The 22042-nt window shown below is 37.3% G+C and overlaps 1 protein-coding gene across 10 annotated transcripts in view; it reads left to right on the top strand.

Annotated features, from left to right (window-relative positions):
• Positions 1 to 7253: 7253 nt before the first annotated feature.
• Positions 7254 to 22042, top strand: part of LOC139135603 (inositol 1,4,5-trisphosphate receptor-like) — a 129994-nt gene continuing 115205 nt past the window's right edge. For 6 of the 10 annotated variants that reach the window (XM_070703082.1, XM_070703079.1, XM_070703077.1 and 3 more), the window contains exons 1-3: positions 7299 to 7717; positions 7944 to 8014; positions 8958 to 9073. In XM_070703082.1, coding sequence (XP_070559183.1) covers positions 7626 to 7717; positions 7944 to 8014; positions 8958 to 9073 — 279 coding nt within the window. In that variant the 5' untranslated portion in view covers positions 7299 to 7625. Of the gene's footprint in view, positions 7718 to 7943; positions 8015 to 8957; positions 9074 to 22042 lie in introns of all 10 variants that reach the window. The other 4 variants (XM_070703081.1, XM_070703083.1, XM_070703076.1 and 1 more) reach the window with 4 other exon arrangements.

The raw sequence follows: 22042 nt of genomic DNA, 5'->3' as shown, positions 1-22042 counted from the left end.
ATTATTATATGCAAATGTGTTCAGAACAGCATGGAAGGTTCTTTCCATGTGGCGAGATTTTTCTTGCACTTGCAAACAACGTAACAAGTGAGTAAGGACTCAAAGAGCTGCGCGTATCCTGTGACATTACATCTCGTATAGAGCGAATTTAAGTCAATGAATTGCTAGCCGGATCCGTCTGTAAACAGTATGGCCACTCGTACATATTATAAGAAAGGAGAAATAGTAGAGGCAAGTAACGAGGCCGGTCGGCGGACGGCACAATTTTCAGTGATTTAATTCACGGTATTAATTTCACAATAAAACGAATTCACGAGCTTACCATTGATTTTTGGTGATGTTGAATATAATTGAAAAAGAGAGCTAAATTGCAGTGTTCATGTTTGATAAAATTCCAAATTGACGACACCCAACGTCAACCTGTACGACACCGTATGTGTACAACACACCTGCAGTCGATTAGTCGATTGTGACACAGTAAGCTTACACATAATGCAATATCGGTCGACCCACAGTCCCTCTATCCATGCATTTCTGCAGTTGTCTTTCCTATTCTGCTCAGTTAACAGACATGATTTCACAGAATATTACACAGAAAACATATTTTATCATATTTGGAGGCACTGAATACTAGCATTGCAAGAGAAAGCGACGACAATTTTCCGATTTGATTCCAGCCGTTGCTTGTGCTACGTCAACACACTCGCAGCGATCAACCCCAGAAATTATCGCACACTATCATCATTTACGATGGGAGAAGGATCACGAAAAACAAACACCGGTTTCAAGATATGATGATTTCTGTCTTCGTGTCGTAGATAGACGCAGAGAACACTTAATAGAGCCAAAAACAGCGAAAATTCGAGAAAAGCGTACACACAATCGGGGACTGTGGCATGCAGGACAAACCCAAGCTACGCATTATCACGTGACTGCCCCTCGTATCGCGGTTTGGCTGTGCGGTCCAGGTGATTGACACCTTTTACAATAGGCGTTTCCAGACCGGTGGATAGAGGGACTGTGGTCGACCTGAAATTTGACACTGTGATCGACGTAGCGTTTCAAAAGTACGAAAAATGAGACCAAGTAATTGTTTGTTTATTTAGATTTGATCTAAAACCTCCCAAAACCAACAGACAAAGTCCTAAGTTTACTCTTACGCAGAAAATCAACGTTTTCAAGCGTAGACTCCCGCGTAGACTTTCCCTTCCGCTTAAACCACGGCCCCTCCACAAAACGCGATGTAGATCTATGATCGACTATGGATGGATTGACGTGGCGTTTCAAAAGTATGAAAAATGAGACTCAGTAACTTTTGGTTGCTTTACATTTGATCAAAAACCTACCCATCAGACAAGGCCCAACTCTAACGCAGAAAACAAAAGCTCTGGAGCGTCGACTTTCTCTTCCGCGTTTGAGACTTTCTTCTCTTTCGCGTTTGAGAGAAACAAACGTCGGCGTTATTCGGAAATGGTCGGCTATTGGTGGGCGTAACATCAGTCCAATGGTAAGCTGCACCCGATGTGAACTTCGGAATAATTCGGGTTGTAGTCGGGAAAGCAAGGATGACCTCGAGAGCGATTCCCAGTACAGTACACGTTCGCAGATCGCGGTACTACAGGCTGATACTAGATAGCAACAAGTTCACCGGGTAAATTGCTAGATTACATATAGCCACATAGGCACTTCTGAAATGTTATCTCCGGCTTGCAAGACAACAAATATCAAAATATTATTATCAAAACCAGAATTTCGGGGCTAGAGAGCGAAACATTGCTGAAAAGTAGCCGGCCAAAATACGGAAGTAGCCAGTCAATTTGGCCGGCATCCGGCTAAAAATGAACATGCGGATTCAAACAGAGAGGCTTGTTGCGATGGACAAGTAGCCTTTGGCTTTTGACCAGAAAAATAAGTGAGTGTTCATTGATAATTCAAAGACTGGATCCGTTGACACCAAAGTTTGCTCGTGACTTTCATTGCATTGCATGCACCTTTCCGCAATGTGAGTCTGAACTGAAATTGAAAGAGTACGTTTTAGTAAAAGTTCTGTTTTGTTGTGCTGAAGTCCTGTTTTGTTGTGCTGATTTTCGCTACCGTACTTTCTTTTATAGGGGTATAAACATTCATACAAAAATAGCTTTTCGTATGCAAAATCAGCGTACGTTAATTAACTGCTAGTTTTGTTTAAACAGCATTTTATTGGGATTCTATAGTACACTCGTTTTTGTAAACTCTTCATGCAATTTTATGAACTAAATGATGACCTCAAAGTAACAGCAAGTGCTGGACGGCACTTTTAACGCTGGTTGGAAATCCTGAGTGCCGGACAGGGGGGCCATCATCAAGTCAGGCGCCGACTGGCATTGGCCATGCTAAAAGTAGTTCCGGCAGTGCTAATGTTTTGTTTACACTAAAAGATAATCTGTTCGCATATGTTGACATAGAGATTAATCTTCGGATAACCAACTCGGGTTACTCGGGTACGTCCAAGTTAATGGAGCGTTCCCCTCATGTGGTTTGCACCTGATTACAGAACATAAGAGATCAATAATAACACTTTATTTGATAACAACACACTTCGATAAGCGCAGTATAGCAAGAACAAAACTACACATTGCATAAATCAATGTTTTTATATACCTGCAGCTACTGGGGAACATAGTGTTTGTAATTTATTTCATGAGAGACAGCGTTTCATCTGAATTAAAATGTCACAAAACTTATCTCTTTCATTTAAACTATCAATTATTAGATAATACAACTTCATTGAGAAAAGAGAATTTCTCTATCATTATATATTGAGACATTTCATTAAATACTCAAATTCACCCTTCAACGAAGACTTACAAACCTAACAAAGTCTCTTTTCAGGCAGAATTCTTGGTTTTGACCTTGTGCCCAACTCTATTTGCATATAGTGGTCAAAAATACGAAGTTTTGTGACCAATTTCCTGCAGCATAAGTTCTGATATCCAGTAAGTAATTTTCTAAAGCAAACCTAGTTTTAAATTGTCTGTAATTTCTTAGCTCATTATTTCCCTTCCGATGTCAGAGTATTATCATTGTGTAAATCACTATACCAAGAAATTTTATAATGCTTGCACAAGTTATTCTGGACAGTTTTAACGGTCACATCAATGTTACAAATAGCTGACCAAGTATCTCTCTCACTATAAGTATCTAATATGTACTAAATGAATTTAAACCACTTTGAATGACATCTTGCAGAAAGATATGCCGAACGTAACAGAATGTCGTCGGTAATTCACTAAACAATGTCAATATTTTAGCGTTTGGCTATAACAATTTTGAAAGGATATCTACAAAGTTCACCTACAATACCGGCCCGAGGAGCATGTTTCGAAACTCCAAGTAGATATCTATAAAAAGAAAAGATAACATCATTTATGAAATTACTTATATCATTAATTCCATTTCCCCATATTCCACATCCATAGGTCAGAATGGGAATAATCAAATGATCAAAAAGATCTCAAGCAACTTCCAAAGAAAAATTCCCATTATAGGAAATAACTTTACCTAGACTAAATAGAGCCTTTGTAGCTTTCATCTTAGATTTTAAAAAATTGCTTTAATTTTTTCCATTGGGAGTTATAACAAAACCAAGATAACAATAACTCTTTCACAACATCAAGGGCAAGTCCATTATAGGTAAGTAAAGTCCCTTTGAGTAAGTGATTAACTTCAATGCTACTATAAAATGGTAATAACATGATTAATGCCACTATAAAATCCTCCTATAGTTATTATTAATCGTTCTAGGAAATTAATCTGGAAAATCTGCAACCCACATAAGTGTGGTATTCCAAAGGCGGGAAAAAGGTGGTATTGTCTTCACGGGAACATACCGGTGAAGCTGAACAAGAAGAAATAAACAAGTCTGTGAGCGGCGAGTTTGAACTATACTGCCCCTTAAGAACAGAGTTTGGAAACAGCAACATAAATAAGAATTCTCGACCGCGGGCCATCCGGGTACTTGCGGGTTCTTACGTCATTTTTGCGTCACAGTGCGGTGAAAACAAATAATCGAATTTCGGATTTTTCAACCACCAAACTAATATTCAAAGTTTCAACATACGTAAATGACATAAATTTTAGTTCTGCTATTTCTGTATCATTCGCTCTTCTGTATCGTCTGATCTCTGCATTCACCTCGCTCACGTGCGTTTCTCCTACTGACGTCACTCCGTGATCAAGAATAAATGGGACCCAGTGACCGAAATATCTACAAACTCATATCCGTGTGGTGACATCCAAAGTCTACAGACAGTCTCAAGGTTTTGAATAGAAGTATAACTAAATCACAGCTACTCTAGACACATGCAGACGTCGACATAGAAGCGGGACAATGTTTGATAATATGCTATGATGACTTGCTACTTTTTACCTGGCGTCATGTTACTTGATCACATACCTACAGAAAACAGCAAACAGAAAAATTATGGAGAGACAAACGCCCGTGGCAAACATGGTGTGATAAAAACAAATATAGTTTCCTTCGGATTTCTGAGTTACAAAGATTGTGACAATGTAAAAAATGAACAAAAATGTAGAAAACATTAAAGCACTCCAATGAAAGTAAATTGATCAAATTGCTGGAGAAACTCCCAGACGAGTAAACCATTCAATGGACAATATCAAAGTTCTTCATTGGGAAATTTGACAACATAAACCACATGGTATCGCAGGCAATATTCGTTTTGGAGTTATGATCAATAAATGTCTGTATTAAACGTTTTTATTATACAATCCTTACCTGTGTCGTGTCTGTGTCTTTACCCTTGCTATATCTATGTAATATTTAAAAGAAAACAGTCTATATATGTTAATTACCTTTCCTAGTCCCCTTGTTCTACCGATCACCATGCCAACGCTGGGAGCTTATCACCGTGACCAACTAACTCGTGAGGAGTCATAAGGTATATGAGGCGAGGCTTGTATAATAATTTAAGAGTTCAATACTTGACATTTATTGATCATAACTCCTAGACGAATATTGCCTGCAATACCCTGTACAAAAAACAGTGAACATAACTTTCTCAATTTCAAAGTCAACAACAACCGTATCCAAAGGTATAGGGCTGTATTGAATAAATGGATGTCACTAGGAATCCGGAGAGCCTTCCAATATAAAGAAAACAATACTTAAACATGTTATTCCATGATAAATGTACTAGTATTTACTGTAAAAGGATTTAAGATTTAATCGCTTCCCTTTTACGGGAAAGAAACTGTTAACGTTGCGCTGTAGATGTTTTCCGTGCCATAAGAGAAAACATCCGGCAACCGCGGCAGCGGCATGCGAAATAAATGCTCGACGGACACACTTTTAGCCTTTGGGAAAACCAGACGGAAGCAACCTTGGTTTTGCAAACTCTAAATATATTAAATACGTTCCACAATTCAACAAACCTCATGCACATTTATCCCCCAAATTTCCACAATTCAATTTTACGGCAAGACAACAGTCACCTGTGTTCTTCTATTCCGCTCTGCGCCGATGCGCCCCACAACTTGTAATATGCCTCATATGTATACGTGTCACGTCTATGGGGCGCAGAGCTCAGAGCGGAATATAGAACACAGGTGACTGTGGCAAGACACGTAGAGATCCAAGATTTCTATCGTACATTTCAAGCCAGCGAATAAATGATATAATAGTTCACTTGATCAAGTGCTTCTGTCAGCTTGTTAGAGCTCCGATCCGAACGTCTTAGACGTAATTTTAGGCTTCGACCATTTCAGTCCTTTCGCACAACAAGCCGTGCACGTTACATTTCTGAGATGGTGCAAATTGCATGCAGTGCCTAACTTTATAGCTGAAGAGCGTGTCAGCATATCAGAGAGAGTTATTATAAATCTTACTATTCAGTACCCAAGAATACGACCGATTAACAGAAAGTTGCGTTCCAGATGGTCGACATAATACTAAAATAATAATTAGCCTAACCCTTTTGCGGTTAAAAGACCCTCTCAACTAAAATACGAATGCCCGTCAAGCTCTGTTGAAATTTTACATTCCTTCCGAGATTATGGTCTAATGAAAGCTTTAGGGTGACTTATCAGGGTACATAGTCTTTGGATTTACACCATCATATTTCTGCAGAACAGAAAGGCGGCCTGTAATAACTAATATGGCTTCATTTCGTTCCTTCCCCGATGTGCACAATTCCTCAGGCATGTTTGATTTTCAATGTTATTTTACGTTTTATTTTTGCAAATTTAAAATCAAACAAGTTAAACAACACGTACAACACGATTCGACGCAACCTTGTGAGGCCAAATAAAAAAAAAGTTTGTTTCCGGCAACCAGGCATAAGCTTAAACTTACCCAATTTTAGACTGACCCTTAACTTTTGTTTTGCATTTTCAAAAATCACGCCGAATGATTTTGCCAAATTTTGCGGGTTTGTCTATTGGTCGTTCCTAATAATTTTAAAAATATCCATACCAACCTACTCTATTTCCCGAGGGTCTTTTAATTTAAATGTACAATATTCTTATTATTATTATGCGTAATCATTGAACAACATGGAAAATATATTTTAAAACTTCTCGATTGCCTAAAGCATCGGTCAGGTCATAGACTTTAGAGAACGTTTCTCTAGGGTCTAAGTTCAGAATTATGCCTTTCCGAAACCACTAGTCTGTATTGTTCGAATTAACCGAAGACATATAGATATCCGACTAAACTTTACAACATAAGGGCAGTTTTGTTGTATGGACAGTTTCCAGAGGAGAATCCTTCGATTGCGTGAAAGCAAAATATGTCAGTGGAAATATAATCTGATTTTCTTAATGAATTCACACTTTATTTCTTGAATTCAAATGCCTGCTGCTTTAACAGTTCTCTTGTCAGACAATTACATACTCTGCGATATAAACATTTTTCGCAGGAATATTTGAAAAGAATCACTGCACAATCATGTGATATGTTTTATTGCCACTAATATAGCGCCCTCTTTGTCCAAAATCGTAATTTGTTGTGGAAAAAACAAACTGTTTACGTTTATACAGATTATTCCTCCATGAACTTTAAATAAAGCAGTAAGACAAAACGATAAAACATGAACGGTTTTCTAACAAGTACTAGAAGTGTGAAGTTTATCTAATAAATTTTATCGGTACAGCTTGTGGAACTGTTGCACATATTGTTCGTTTAACGGGCAATAGCATTGGACAATAATGTATGACGGAAAAGCTATTACCCAATCAAAACATCGGTTTCAAACAAGTTGATAATATGCTTTGCCTCCCTCTGTATGGCACGGTCACACCTGTATACGAGTTATTTTGCGGAGTTCACCACTGCGGAAGTGAAGCTTCTTGTTCCGTCTTTACGTGTTGAGGAGTGACGATACCTTAAACAATATCAAGACAGAGGAGATCCAACGTTACTTGCATGCGAGAAGACTGCATTGGACTGTATGTAACACATATAGCTTGCGAACCCGTGAAAAGAGAAGTGCATCCGCAACTTCGGAATAATATACTGGTCCCAAGCCCAGTGTTGTGGTCGTTCGGTCACCTCCACACACGTTAGTTTCTCAATGAACGTCTCGAGCCCGTCCAGTCCTTGGTCGTCGTAGCTAACTCGTCCAAGTATGACGGACATGTCGTCCAGTTTCCTCCACATTGGGGATATAGTGTCCCTGTTCGCGGAAGGCAGCGTCAATGGCTTCATCAGCACGCTGGGGTAAGTTTCTTCGTTCTTGCCTGTCTGCCTCTTCTGAATAATCCACGACCTACATGCACGCTGAGTATCTGTGTGTGTGTTTAGATTCACGCTGTAAACCCGAGTAGGTCAATGTTTTGTACAAACTTCGCTTCGAGCTAAATCACGATTTCTACCCTTTTCAAAATGAAACTCGCGTTCTCTCATCGCGATTAACTTGTCTATTTCTTGTCCTTTCTCCACCCAGCCTTGTCGACGACCGTTGCGTTGTTCAGCCGGACGCCGGTGATCTGTCAAACCCGCCCAAGAAATTTCGAGGTAAGAATACAACAATATGTCTTGTGCTCCCGTTGTCACCCATTTCGCAGTTTTGTTTTTCTAATGAGCCTGAAATCTGCCCCTTTGCACATTAAAAATAGTGAAAAAGGGGTGCTAAAGCCAAATAAATGTTGCCCAATATTATTTGACAAAACAATATACTGCATTGAAGGTTCCGGTATTTACCAAATACAGTCATTCTTCTTGTCTGTTCTACCACGAACCTCGCAACTATTACGTAATCTTGAATAACAATAACACACAGCACACCTGTTGATAGACACTGTTCTCCACTCCAAGCAATTTGCAATCTTTTCTGTTTTCAAATATCTTGAAGCCTGCCATTCAATGAGACCAAGGTGACCCTAGTTTTTGTCAGAGGGGGTATGTAATATTACAAATTACGACATGTTTAATTGAAATTGTCGTGAAATCATTGCATCACCATATTTAATAGAGCAGTATTTGTTTGATGATTGCTGTCCTTGACTGTGATTTGAAGTTACGATCAATCCTTTGTTCTTCCCACTATTCTGTATTGGTTCTGTGCAGAATACTAAATACAAAGCACAACTGCATGTAATATAGTATGTATGTAGTATATGGAGAGAAGGAATTGGCATGCCATCTGTGGGAAAATGCAGATTTGAGTCAAAGATGTGGAAATTGTGTCTACATTCAGCCATGCTCATGGGCACAAAGATATTAATAAAAGTTATTAATAAAAACTGAAATTCAAATTAGTGTATTTTGTCTCCCATGTTAATTCATGCCATAAAGTATTGTCATCAACGATGGAGCTTTTCAAAGAGAGGAAACATCACATTGACGTTGGAGGATTAGGATAATTTTATGGTGCTCCACAGTAAGTGTGTGTTTTACAATTTGTAGATCATAGTTCAGCATTTACATGGCATTTGTCTCTTCTGTTTTCGTCCTGTAGACTGTCTTTTTAAAATCTGTCCAATGAGCAGATATTCTGCTCAGAAACAGTTTTGGAAGGCTGCCAAACCCACCCTGACCAATGCAACTGATGCGGTACTACTTAAGAAGCTTCACGTGAGTAATATAAACAATGTACCAACTCTTTCACCCCTATATACTGGTAGAAAGGTCCATATTTACCATGGGGGTTGGACCACAGTATAACGGTGAAAGGGTTGGTCAAGACGGAAAGGAAGCTTATCATTTCTCCCCCTCGAATCCCTCACGAAGTCACCGCACTTCAGTACCAGTTTGCTGTGGCTCACTCCTGTAGAAGCTTAACCTCCCTTCCTGAATTTCTTTTAGGTTTCTTGAGAGCGGCAAGGTCAGAACATGCCATTTTAATCCATCGACTGGAACCTTGTTGGTCAATGTGAGCAAATGGAATGATAATAATCCAACCAAAAGTCGCTGCATGTAGCATTGCAAAAGGAACCAGCAGTTACATATATTTCTAATATTTGTAGGTGGAATTTGACACGCAGTTTATCAGGGTGTCTTCTGTGAAAAGTTTTAAGTATAAAACAGGAAATATAAGAATGTGTGTTTGTTTTAATGAGTGGTGTAATCGAATATCAGAACTGAAGTTAAAAAGCAGAGTTGTTTCACAATAAAATGTGAATGTAGGATGTATTTCTTGTATGCAGTCTCTCTTCACAGTTGTCTTGGGCTGTTGATTGTAATGGTACAAAAATTACCAGCAATTTTTTAAAAATATGTTTTTAACCCTAGGAGCATATGATATCAAACATTAAGATCATGATCCTAGTAACCCACCATTAAAAATAGATGGGTTAAAGAGATATCAAAAAAAGCAAATAACCGACGGTGCGATTTTCAAAGTCAGATTTTGAAAAGCTTATGGAGGAGTATAGTGTTAATTAATGCTTGTAATTTTATCATTAGAATGTAATCTTTGAGACTTCCCATGTTTTGAAACTGTGCATCGCATGCCTTCCAATACAGGTAACTCAGGTATGCTCAGAAGCAGTTAGAATGTTGTAGGATTCAGAATCCTGGTTTGGCTGATTCTTTTAATTGTGTCATTGGTTTCTATCACCGTGGTACGCGGTACAACTCATTGTGTATAATGCCATGGTGCGTACTGTAAATTTACTCGCACTTGATGATAATTTTGTCAAATACTTTATCGCTAGTCATGCCAAAAAACTGTAGATTACAGCAGTACTACCGCTGGTCTTTTGGTTTTCAACTATTCTTGTATTTGTTATCTCTGTGTTGATATTTGAGTAAAATGTGAATTATAGTTTTGTAAATTCAATGGGTTTCCTTGTTGAATACAGTTTTGAAGATACTTACACATGATACATACACGTTGATCATGACATATGCTAATGAACGTATAAAATACACTGCATCAATCATGACAATTTTGACATGATTTGTAGCAAGGGAGTGATGTAATAAACAAATTTCCACTCTGTGCAAATGTCATTTCCGCGTGATATATAACCTCACTACAGCCAAATTCCTACCATCATATTTTACCTACAATTGGTGTCAGTGTCTAATTTTAGTGTATGAGGGTGGTTTGAATTTATGTTATTGTAATATGATTCATTACATATCAAGTAGATAAAATATGATATTTATTAGGTAATTTCACTTGCTTCCCTTAAAGAAAAAAAAAAAATGAGCTGCCAAAAGTAACTGGATGACATTTTGTTGTTGCAGTGAAAGGCATTTTGTACACCAAAGCCTTGTTCTTGTAAAATCAAGTCATTTTGTGAAAGGTGTGAATTTTAAGGTCAATTGGCTGATTTTAAATGATGACGTAACACCACTACATCATGTGCTGGGTTTCACTTCTGTCAGCACAGCACGTTGATATGCTTTATTGATAGCATTTGGAACTCAAAAAAAGATGCTTGCAATAAACTCTTACGGAGTAATTAATTGAAAGTAATCCCTCACAAGAACATTTTGTGTGTTTGAGCTTAAGTTTAAGTTCAGGTAAAGTAGAAGAGGAGTTGGAGATACATGTATGTACATGTACATGCATCAGCCTCAGAAAGATGAAATGAGAAACAAAATGGATTGGTTATTGGATAAGTATGTTAACAAATTCAGACAAGTTTTTCTTCACCTACATTTTGATTATTCAGAAGAGGATTTTCCAAGTTTGCAGAGAGACACTGTAAAACTTATTTGTCAGGTATGTCAAAACAGGAAAAACTTTTCTACATGGGGATGTTCCGTTCATGTAGCTAGCCATAGGGAGTCCATGTTCCTGCACTCTCCTCAATCACAAGAGAACTGTGAATATTATTTACACGGATCAATAGAACATTTCAAAGGCAGTACCTTTGTCAGCGATGTTCTATAATTTCTGTTCATTGATATGTGTAGCTGTGTATGTGCCTAAAGTAAAAACATTTGCCTGTGAATAAGAAATTGTATGAAAATCCCAACATGTTCTTTGTGAATGATTATGTCTTTTAATATGCCAAGGAGATTATTTTTACCCAGAGGCTTACTGTGAATGCCCAGTGTATCAGTACAGGATTATGTACAGTGTAATGTTGTACATGTTCGTGACCTTTTGTAAAATATTTATGTGGTCCATTGCAGTGAAACTCATCACAGTATCCTTGGTTTTTGGGGGGGGGGGGGGGGGGGGTAAATATGAAGTCTCACCACACAGTGAGTTTGTGATCTTTCTGAATAAGGTTTTATGAGAAAAAATTTTTAGAATAGAAAACATCTGTTAAACCTGAGTTGTCATCAAAAGTGTTGTAGCCAAGTGAGTATTTTTATCTGTTAAGGTGTTTTCTTGTCAGACTTGATTATTGTTTCCCTGTCGCTGAAACTCTGTGACATGTTAGACCTACAAACTGACACTTTTTAATAAATGCAACCATGCATCAAATTGGAAAACTTTCCGATTTCGTCCTAGTGGCATAGATTTTGAACTTCCGATATGTATGGTTTCAATATCAACAGCCCAGATTGTCAAACCTTTGTTCTTGGGGAGTGACTCTGCACTACCGGTATATCAGTACAGAGACAACCATGAGGTCTATTATCTGTTTTTAATTGTGATAGATATGATAATGATTGATGCCATTCTCTTACTTGGGACTTGTTAGAAAGATTCAGTGCCAATGATATTGATGGGAGTCTCTGTGCTGACATACCGGTAGAATATGGAATAGAGCTGCACGGTTTATGGCTTTGGTTCAGAAAGCGATGTATCATGGATCACCCATTAAACCTAGTTAGAGGTAATTTATCACTCTGGGTGGTGGTGCATGACCATCGCCAAGCATTGTGCGGGTATGATTACAATGCCCATAATAGATGTTGTTTGTAAAAGGAGAAAATGTAATAAGTCTAATTACTGGGTCTTTGGACAAGGAAAACAAATTACACCAATGCTTTTCACAAAATGTCCATGTAAAACACTGGTGCTGGATCGGTTTAGGAAAGTGATATGCACGTTATGTATGGAGTTCATCATGTATATATCATGTATATATACACTGAGTGTATTTGTCTCAGAATTGAAACCATTGCAAAGAATGAGTATTTACTTTATCCTAGATCGGGTTATATGAATGCAGGCAGTGTTGTATCATACATGCAATCAGTAAGAACATCAGTAGAATTGTTTCTTTTGAAATAGGCTATTGAGTCATATCCGTGAAAACAAACAAAATTGGTCAGTTTGGATTTTTTGGAAATATAGAAAAAAATGAATGTGAAATAAAATCAGAAATGAGAAAGAGAATGCTGTGTTTGTATTATGGTTGTGGTAGAAATGGTTGTGTATTAAATATACCATATTTACATCAATCTTGTCTACAGCAGCTCACATCCATGATCTGGAGCAAACCCATTCATATATAGAAATATTGCAGTTTAGCTATTATCTGGGGAGTTCTTCACACCTACATGTATGCCTATTGTGGTGTTTGTCTTGCTGCCCATTATCCCCTGGACTGGTTAAAATTATTCTCCCAAGCTCATCAATTTTCCTTTTGATATTTAAAAAGAAACTTCAGAACTATGAATTGTAAAGACTTGTGCCACGTGTAGTTTAGTGTCAAACAGCAGAAAAAAAGGAATGCTTAGTCTGAAACCATACATGTTAAATGGGTCTTAGGTTTTGCAAGGTATTAAAATATATTGTTGTCATAGCTGATAAATTTCATGATTAGGACAACAAGATCAACTTTCTCTGCTTATATGAAAGGTAACATGTATAAAGAATGTTTTATTTGAGTTTGAAGAAACCAACAAGATTCAAGAATCAAAACTGTCATGTTGTCATGTACAAAAATATCCTTTTCCGCTACCTTAATTTATGACGATATAATAACCACATCCATGTGGTAATTATTTTCCTCATTAATAGGGGATTGAATTTCATCCTGGTTAATCCAGTTTCCATGGTTTCTGCATGTTGACTGTAATGCAATGCATCAAGTTGACTTTTTAAAAAAATGTGTCATTTTCCCTGAAACATGAAATTTCCGAACCAGATAAATTACTAACATTCATCGCCTAGAACATTCTCGTCTGGCTCAATCATCGACAAAAAGAAACCAATTGAAAGAAGGAATTGTCTCTGTATGCACACCAGCTGTGACATCTGCTTTGCCTGTTCATTGCACTTGACTCAACTGTGATCTAGTAAAAAAACATCAATTTTCTAAGAGTGGTCGTCATGTAAAATTGTGGAGATGTCCCATCGGGGAAGTGTGTCTTGAAATCTAGAGTCTCCTCCATGACAGTTGACATTAAGGTTATGGATCTTGCAATTGGATATGACACTGTGTTGACCCTATGACGCATGTTCAGAAGAAATCACCACCCTATCTCTGTGTGTGTGATTTTCAATTAACTGTGGTTTCTGTGTTGGGCTGTCTACCCTCATTTCTGCTTTCTATTTCTTCTGGAGGCAAGAAACGTGTGTAGATGGGTGAACTTACAGGTGCAAAGCCAATTTGTATGTTGATTGAAGTAATGGAATACACTGTATCCCTTCTACATTCATGGAGAGATTAATGATGTACATCAGTGCTTCTTCGTACAATCTAAAACTTTCAGTAATAGCGATGGCGTTGGCCATCTTCAATTTGTACAGGCTAATTAGCTCTGCTGTGAAGGGATATCCAATTAAAACTATGACTACAGGTAACTTAGTGTGAATAATTTAGACCAAATCTATGTTTTGCTTCTTGTACTCTCCATGTTCAAACAAATACCCTGCTCTTAATTTTTGTCTCATTTTGTCTGAATTTCCTCACTCTGTGAAGGTGGAAGACTACGTTATATTATGAACATTGCAATTTCTTCATAATTGCATGTGGCTTGGGTACATGTAACAGTGGGTAGACATGAAATAAGGTGTCTCAGAGAACAATTGGTCCCCATAGTATGTAACTTTTGAGAGACATCACATAGTTTGTACCATCCTACCTTCTTATTTTATACAAGTCAAATTGCTTTTTGACAAATTTGAGCAGTGAGCTCTGTAAAAATTGACATACTGATGTTTGCTTTCAAGGAATTCTGAATCATTCCTCTATACTAAAATGACTTTAATACAAAGATATAAGTGGGTTGCTGACCAAGTGATTAAGATGCACCATTATGCATACATGTATGTTTATCAGAAAGATCAAGAAAAAAACTGCTGATTTGGCATTTTTTCACAGGTTTATTTGTAATTTTACAAACAATCAGGCCATTTTATCTTCATATTTAATATAGTTACACTTTTTTGATCATTGCTTTCTAACCAGCAGCACTTCTTTTTCCAAGTCATTAGTGAAAGTGTTAAGAAAATAACACCATGACAAAAGCTCTTTCTTCCATTTCAATGTGCAAATCAGAGATTTTGGCCGACACCTCACAACCTGTGATTGGCTTAGAGAACTAGACTATACCATCGGTTACCTCAGATAATTTGAATGTTCTGGTCTGAAATAAAAGCATTTTACTGTACCAAGTGATAGGAATAATTCTTTGCCAGTGCTTTTAGTTTTTGAAAGAGACTCTCCACAACAGCCCTTAAAGACCGACATTTTGTCTGTTACTATTAAGATGTCAAATGCTGACTAGAGCACATCAGATTCAGTGATGTAGAACAATTTGTAACAGGTAGGGCTGTAAAAGTAAGCAGGCAGACAGCCAGCTTACACATTGTGCACATGAACACGCATGGTTACAACATTCTTGCCAATGTCATGATGATGTCAACCATTTGTCAACCTGCCTTTTTCTACATGACTGAGATGTGTGTGGGAAAGGAAATGTCATTGCTGGACCTTCAAATCTTTCCGTTGTATGAGATCTCTGTAACATGTCAGTAATTGAGTTGTACAAGAGAAAAGTTAACTGCCACAAAAAAATTTGCATATCAAGATCTGAAGTTCACCTGTGCTGTGTTCAACATTGTACATTCAATTGATCATTTCTTGTTGCATGTTGAATGAATGATAGGCAGCCTGTACCAAAGATGTCTTCTATTTGAATTTGAATTTCGTAGCTGTAAATCAGTGCATACACGGTCATGATCCATAAATTGATTTTTCTTGCATTGAATAAAAAATAGAAAAATTTACAATATTGCATTTGTATACTATTAAGCACATAATAAAAACGATTTCAACATTAGATTAGAGATCACAGTTTTCATTGATTGTATTTAGATTTTCAGCTTTGTAGAACAGGTTCCTCCTCACTGTGAGATGTAACTTGCAAAGTGGTTGTGTTGTAACCGTGTACAACAGAGAGTATGTATAGTCACGTCAAGGAACATTAAGACAGATGGTTAAACTAAATTGGTTTCTATAAATAGAAGGTCAGAAAAAAAGTAGCTTCTCAGATCACGTCCAACATATCTTCTGTTGTTAATAATTTTTTGACTGAGTGCTCATACAATAGATAGGAGATGCTGATAATTAGCCTATTGTGTACAAAGTGGACAATTAGATACTATAGATGAATTTGAATAGATTGTTGACAATTTATGCATTTCAAAAACGCAAAAGATTGGTTTGAATTGACGATGTGTAGTTACCTACTTAGAAACAATATGCCAAGGTTCAAAATGAAATAAGCTATTTTTGTTTTGATATCAGTAGTCTGTGAAGAATTTGACCAATTACTGAAGCAGATGTGAATGTGTTCTTCATTTGTATGTGGCTTATGGTTGTAGATTTTGATTCAGGTCAAAAAATGTGAAAAAAATAAACGGAAGTATTTTGGATTCTATATTTGCATAAATTTATACTTTTATTTATGTTTCACAAAATATTCCAAAGATCAAATCTGGTTTCTGCCTTTCTGCGCATTTATCAGACCCTAAAACTTTGATACTACCAGTAGATTTGAGACCCATCCCTTCAATCTGGATATCTCTCTCTATCAGATCTTGTATCCCTCACACAGGCTTTGTAGTAAAGGCATAGAAAAGGCTATCTGTCATCATCCATCATTCATTATCTACCTATACTGTATGATGATTATCAGTAAAAAACACATGGTGCAGTGTCAAATGAGGACATGGGGGTCAGATTGAATTTCATACAGTGTTGACATTTAGCTTATGTCATATTTTATGTAACCCGTACTCGCTACATTCATAATCATATGTCACCATCAGGTCAAGTTGGTTAAAACCAGTGAGACGTAACATGTCCCATATGTTGCATTTTAACAAAGACATTTGAAGATCTATGAAAACAGGTGCTTGAAACTGGCACTGTATCATTCTGTGCTAAGTAGGTAAAAATATGTATAGGTTTTGACTCAACATTTTTACTGTTGTTTCAGATGGGGGAAGTGGTAGTTCCTGGCAGGACAAGGATAAAACTCCTTCACAACACTGGGTTGGACTAACACAGTGTCAGTTTATTGGTTAAATTACTGTCAAAATGGAGGGTCTATGTGCAGGATATTAATGTGAATGTAGTGTGTGTTTAATGAATTTCATCATCATTGTACAGATAATGTCATGTATGATTGCACTCTTCTGTCATTAATACCAAGTTAGCATCAATAAATTAATTACTGTTGTTTAGTGAAATCATAATGTATTTTACTGCTGTTGTGATACCAGTTTGATTCACGACTTAAATAATGCTGAGTGAGTATAACCATGTCTTTGTTGCAGCCTGATATAAATTAATGGGTTATTTGGTAATGTAGTAAGTCAAATTAATTCTATTTGGGGAATCTGTAGAGAATGCATATCTGTTTTGGTGTTCTAAGACATACTTTATTAATGGATGCAGATGAGGGAACAGTGCATCTAGTTTTCTGAACAGTGCTCTAAATCTCAGTCTGAACAAGAGTTAAGTTTCACGTTGTTCTTCCTTACCACACAAGTTGTAGATCTGTTCACCAGCCCCCCTCTCCAGTGTATACAAGTCAGGATTTTTGGCACTGTAGGGTAGCGGGCATTCTAGAGGAGATAGTCCTTGAGAATTAATAAGTGCCTGAGACAGGATTGAAAAGAGAAATTGCATCAAATCATGTTTTCACTTTGTGTCAACAAAAGAAGACACAATGGGGAGACACCGAGCAGACTTGAACAAATATCGCAATCAAGGTACAGATTAGCCCCACTATATGAACACCGTACAATGTGCCTTAATTTTACAGCTTCTGTCCAATTGCCTCACACACAGATGAATGCACCATTGCTACAAAGGATGGGTGTGAAATAAAGATATTTACCTGTAGATTACTCATGGTGGTATCAGTCCTTGCATTTCTCCTGCGCCTCTGGCTTTAGATACTTAGAAAGTCATTCAGATGTAAGTTGTATGGCACGACTGTAACACAGTTTTAATTAATCTGCCTTTAAATGGGTATTTATATTCGCCTCCTGTGGCTTTCTCAAAGGATGGATCCATGCCACCCCTTTTCATCTTTATGCAACTGTACATGTTGACATGTCTTTACACTGAGTTCACACATGCCGCAGTCAGGGAGCATTCATTTGGACATCACTTCCAGGCTACTGAGGGAAACCCTGAAGGGCGGCATGCAGATAACTTCCAGACTGGCTTTTGTCGCTCTATGTTTACATTCTTTACTGATTAAATAGCTGTCGATTCATTTAATTATAAAGGTTGCTGTTTAGTCTGTACATGTTACAAAGGGAAGTCTGCCGACAAAGTATCTATGCTGCAACTGTGGTGACAGTTTTGATGTTGTTATGTAAAGCTGCTGACTGTAGAGGTACTTTGATTTTAGTTTGTTTATTGACGTTTGTGAGGACAGGAGACTGCATACATGACAATGATAAAAAAAGCCAATGGTAGCAATGGACAAGAAACTGGATCTTTCAAGGGAGTAGATGTTCTCTGGAACATGAGTCTGCCAGTTGCATTGATGTGGAACTCAACTTCCCTTTCAGCTGAAAAATAGTTTTGTTTACATTTCAGTATTTTAGGATGACCAAAGCCCAGAGGCAAATCACAGGCAACAGAGAGTGTCGATTTGTACAGAACATAGCACAATAGGAACATATGCTTTCATCAAAATTGACATTTTGATAGTTTGTCTTGTCTCTGTGAGGAGAAAATCACTGTTTATGTGTGTAATGAAATACTTATCAAGTAAATCTGCAATTTATAGGCCACTTCTTTGCCACTTTATATCTGCCTCAGAAAAGCTTGCTGATTCTGTCGGACTTGGTGGTGGGACTTGATGGTGGGGGGCAGTCACACCTGACTTCTGATGCCCATTTGTCAAAGACTAAATAGCCGACAAGTGATCATTATCACTCTTGGTATTTCAAGCAAACTATTTCCTTGTGTGATGCTGAAGTCATGTTGATATCTGTATATCTGTCCATTCACTTCACTTCAGTTCAGTTTGATTACCTGCCAGGCAGTATCACTTTCTCATCTGCCAAGTCAGTAAAAAACGGTATTGAGCCAAAACCATGTATTTTCACCCATTTGACTTGGTATGTTACAGCAGCTTCAGTCTGTAAAATTTGTGTTTACTGTACCTCTGTCTTCAGGGATCTTCAAATGTTCAAGTCTTTGTTAAAATGCACCTTATGGGACATGTTTTGCTTTCACTAGTTTTAACCAACTTGACCTGATGGTGAAATATGAACTTGGCAGGTAAAGGGTTATAGATGTACATTTTTATGTGACGTATTCTATGGAGTCTTGACATTGATCTGTGGGCTGTGACAGCTTATTTACCTCAGTGCATTTATCCTAATATTAATCATTTATGAAGCAGGTCACAACATACATCTTCCACTGTGTGTCTTTGTTTTCAAATTTGAAGTTTTTCCTGGTATGGTAATGTTGATAAACTATGTCTTTCACAGCTTTGCAAACAAAGTTTCCTGAGTAAGCTGTAATCTGCTACATCATGACATGCAAATTACCTGAAAATATTATTAAATTATATTACACTGCTGTAATTTACCCAGTCGATCATTCCTTTACTCCATCCAGAGGCTGTCTCTCTAGCGTGGCTGCATGTGCTGCCCCTAGTAAATTTTCATAAATAAATAAATACATAAATACATAAATGAATAAGATAATAATTATAACTATTGCAATAAAAGTGAGTTATTTCTAGATCTTTGTATTTACCAGATAATCACGAAACTAAGTGACCATCACAGTCTAGTGACAGGAGATATTATCACAAGTAATTGCAAAAATGGATATAGAGTTGTATGACTGTCATAAGAAAGTGGTGTGATAAAAATATGATACTGTAACAGTACTTGTTAATAAATATATCATTATTGAACTCAGATAGGAGGAGATTGTTAACAACAGGTGAAGTGACTTTCAGTTGGCTTTACAGAAGCTTATCACAAGACTCAATTTTAATAACTTACAACAAATTCAATACAACTTTACAGAATATTATTCCCCCACAGTACACCTTGAAACTGCCACAAAGAGTTGATCATAGACAACACAGGCCTCACATTGATCAGTTCTCAGAAGGACCAATTTGTGCTCTTAACAGAGTACTTGATCTTCAAAAGATGCAGCTTTCATCAAATTTCAGGACATCGGCAGCCAAGGTTCTATCTAGCCATGGAGTCCTTATTAGAGAAAGATTATAAAGTCTCCATATTGATCAGTAAGGTGTACATTGTGAACAGTCTTGTGCTGGGTGCAAAAATTCCTGAGCTGTTGTACTCATCCATACCTCATTCATCTGCTTCTTCAAATGTACATCCTGGTACTTCAGAACTACATCCTGGCACTTCAGATGTACACCTTTTGATGTCAAAAATGACAACTTCAGTTCATGATTCATTGAAATATAACTTGTTGAAAATAAATTGACCTATCCATGTGGATGACATTCTTCCTGATTACTGATGGAAAAATGGAAAAGTATCAGTTGATTTGTTTATTTTGTCATTTGGTGATAGGATATTGTATAGTGTAGCTATTGGAATATATACACACATATTGGAATGCAAAAAAAATCATCGCTCTTACACAGAGTGCACAAGACTATTAGACTGTTGAAGCCCCTCGTGCTTTCTTTGCACAAAATACTGATGTAGTACTGTGGCAAGTGCTGTAGAATACTGCAGGTATGAATAATATGCATCTTCCCTCGTAGCCAAGAGCTGAAGGCTTGAGGGCAAGTGCCAAAGGCGCAAACGACATTTTTGAGTCTGTTAAAAATTCTCTGTTTAATTTTTTGAAATAGGTCAACGAGATGGAGGAATTCAAGTCCTTGAAAGTTACAGCAAAAAATATAATAGGAAGTTAAAGTTGAATGAATTAGTGAAGCTCTTTCTGCAAGTCGTGAAAAATGATTCCTTAAAAAAACAACAAAATAGAAACCTTAGGATGTATATATACATGTACACGCATTCCTTACAAACGATATGTGAAGGAATGTTACAGGCAGTACCATTTCTTACAAGATGATCAAAAAACCTGTTTTATCATGTAATTTTACTTAAGAAAATAGTGATATAGGGGCCACACATTTGCCATAAGTTAACACATTCAAATTGCAGTGAAAATTGATGTAGGTTTACATTGGAATTTTAATTTCTATATGATAATCTGGGCGCTGATAGAGTCAAATATCAACTGTTCGGCGTCCTGGTATTTCAAAGACCTTCAGATGGAATGTTTCAGTATAGACACATGCATACATGTATGTAAAACTTCCATGGTGTTAAAAGCACGGTATACAGGCAGAATATGTAACCACATGTCAGAAATTAAAATGGCTTTTATTTATAGTGCCAACTGCTTAACAAGAACAATGCAACATGTAACGAAATGATAAGTAGACCCATATCTTTATGTACCTTCCATTTCTCTTTACTTGTTCACTCTCTTGGTTACAACGTCATGGGCCAAACTGAGTTGGTAAAAGTGTTAGTCCTGCCTGCTAGTTTTATTGTCAGCCCATGTCATATACCGGTACATGGGGGGCCCTGTTTTTCTTTGTGGATACCTGTGAAGTGTCACATGACCACCAATCGTCCTATGATACATCTGCATCAGGCAAGACAAAAATACCACATGACCAAGTGATAGAGCTCTCAAGTAGTAGCACTCAGTCTTCTTACAGTCCTTGTAGTTCTGTGGGAATTGTACGTGTTAGAAAAAATCTAGAAACTGCATCATTCATACACAAAGACAAATCCCTATTGACGTCATGTACATGTACTGTATCGTGACATAAACATCAGCTTCAATATTAATCATGTCATTGCCAGCGGCCACAAAGGGAAAAAAAATCCACTGAACAAATATAATAACTTTGGATCTCTAATTATTATCAGAGATGGACCAGGAGGTACCAGGTGCTCTGTCTAGATGAAGCTTTGTTCCAGGTCTTGCATTGGCATTGCAAAATTGATCAAGTCACGTACCCTTCAGTGTAAAATATCATAAAATCACCCAGTTTCTTGATGATGAAATTGAATAAAGAACATTACAGCACATACAGTCAATGTTGAAATTGGTCTATTATAGTCCCTGCGGACGCAGTCTGGCAGGGACTTATAGATTGGGCCCCGTCCATCCGTCAGCCCATCCG

The sequence above is a fragment of the Ptychodera flava genome, chromosome 6 (genome assembly GCF_041260155.1).
Source record: "Ptychodera flava strain L36383 chromosome 6, AS_Pfla_20210202, whole genome shotgun sequence".
Classification (NCBI taxonomy): Eukaryota; Metazoa; Hemichordata; class Enteropneusta; family Ptychoderidae; genus Ptychodera; species Ptychodera flava.
This window is presented reverse-complemented; position numbering and strand designations above follow the sequence as displayed.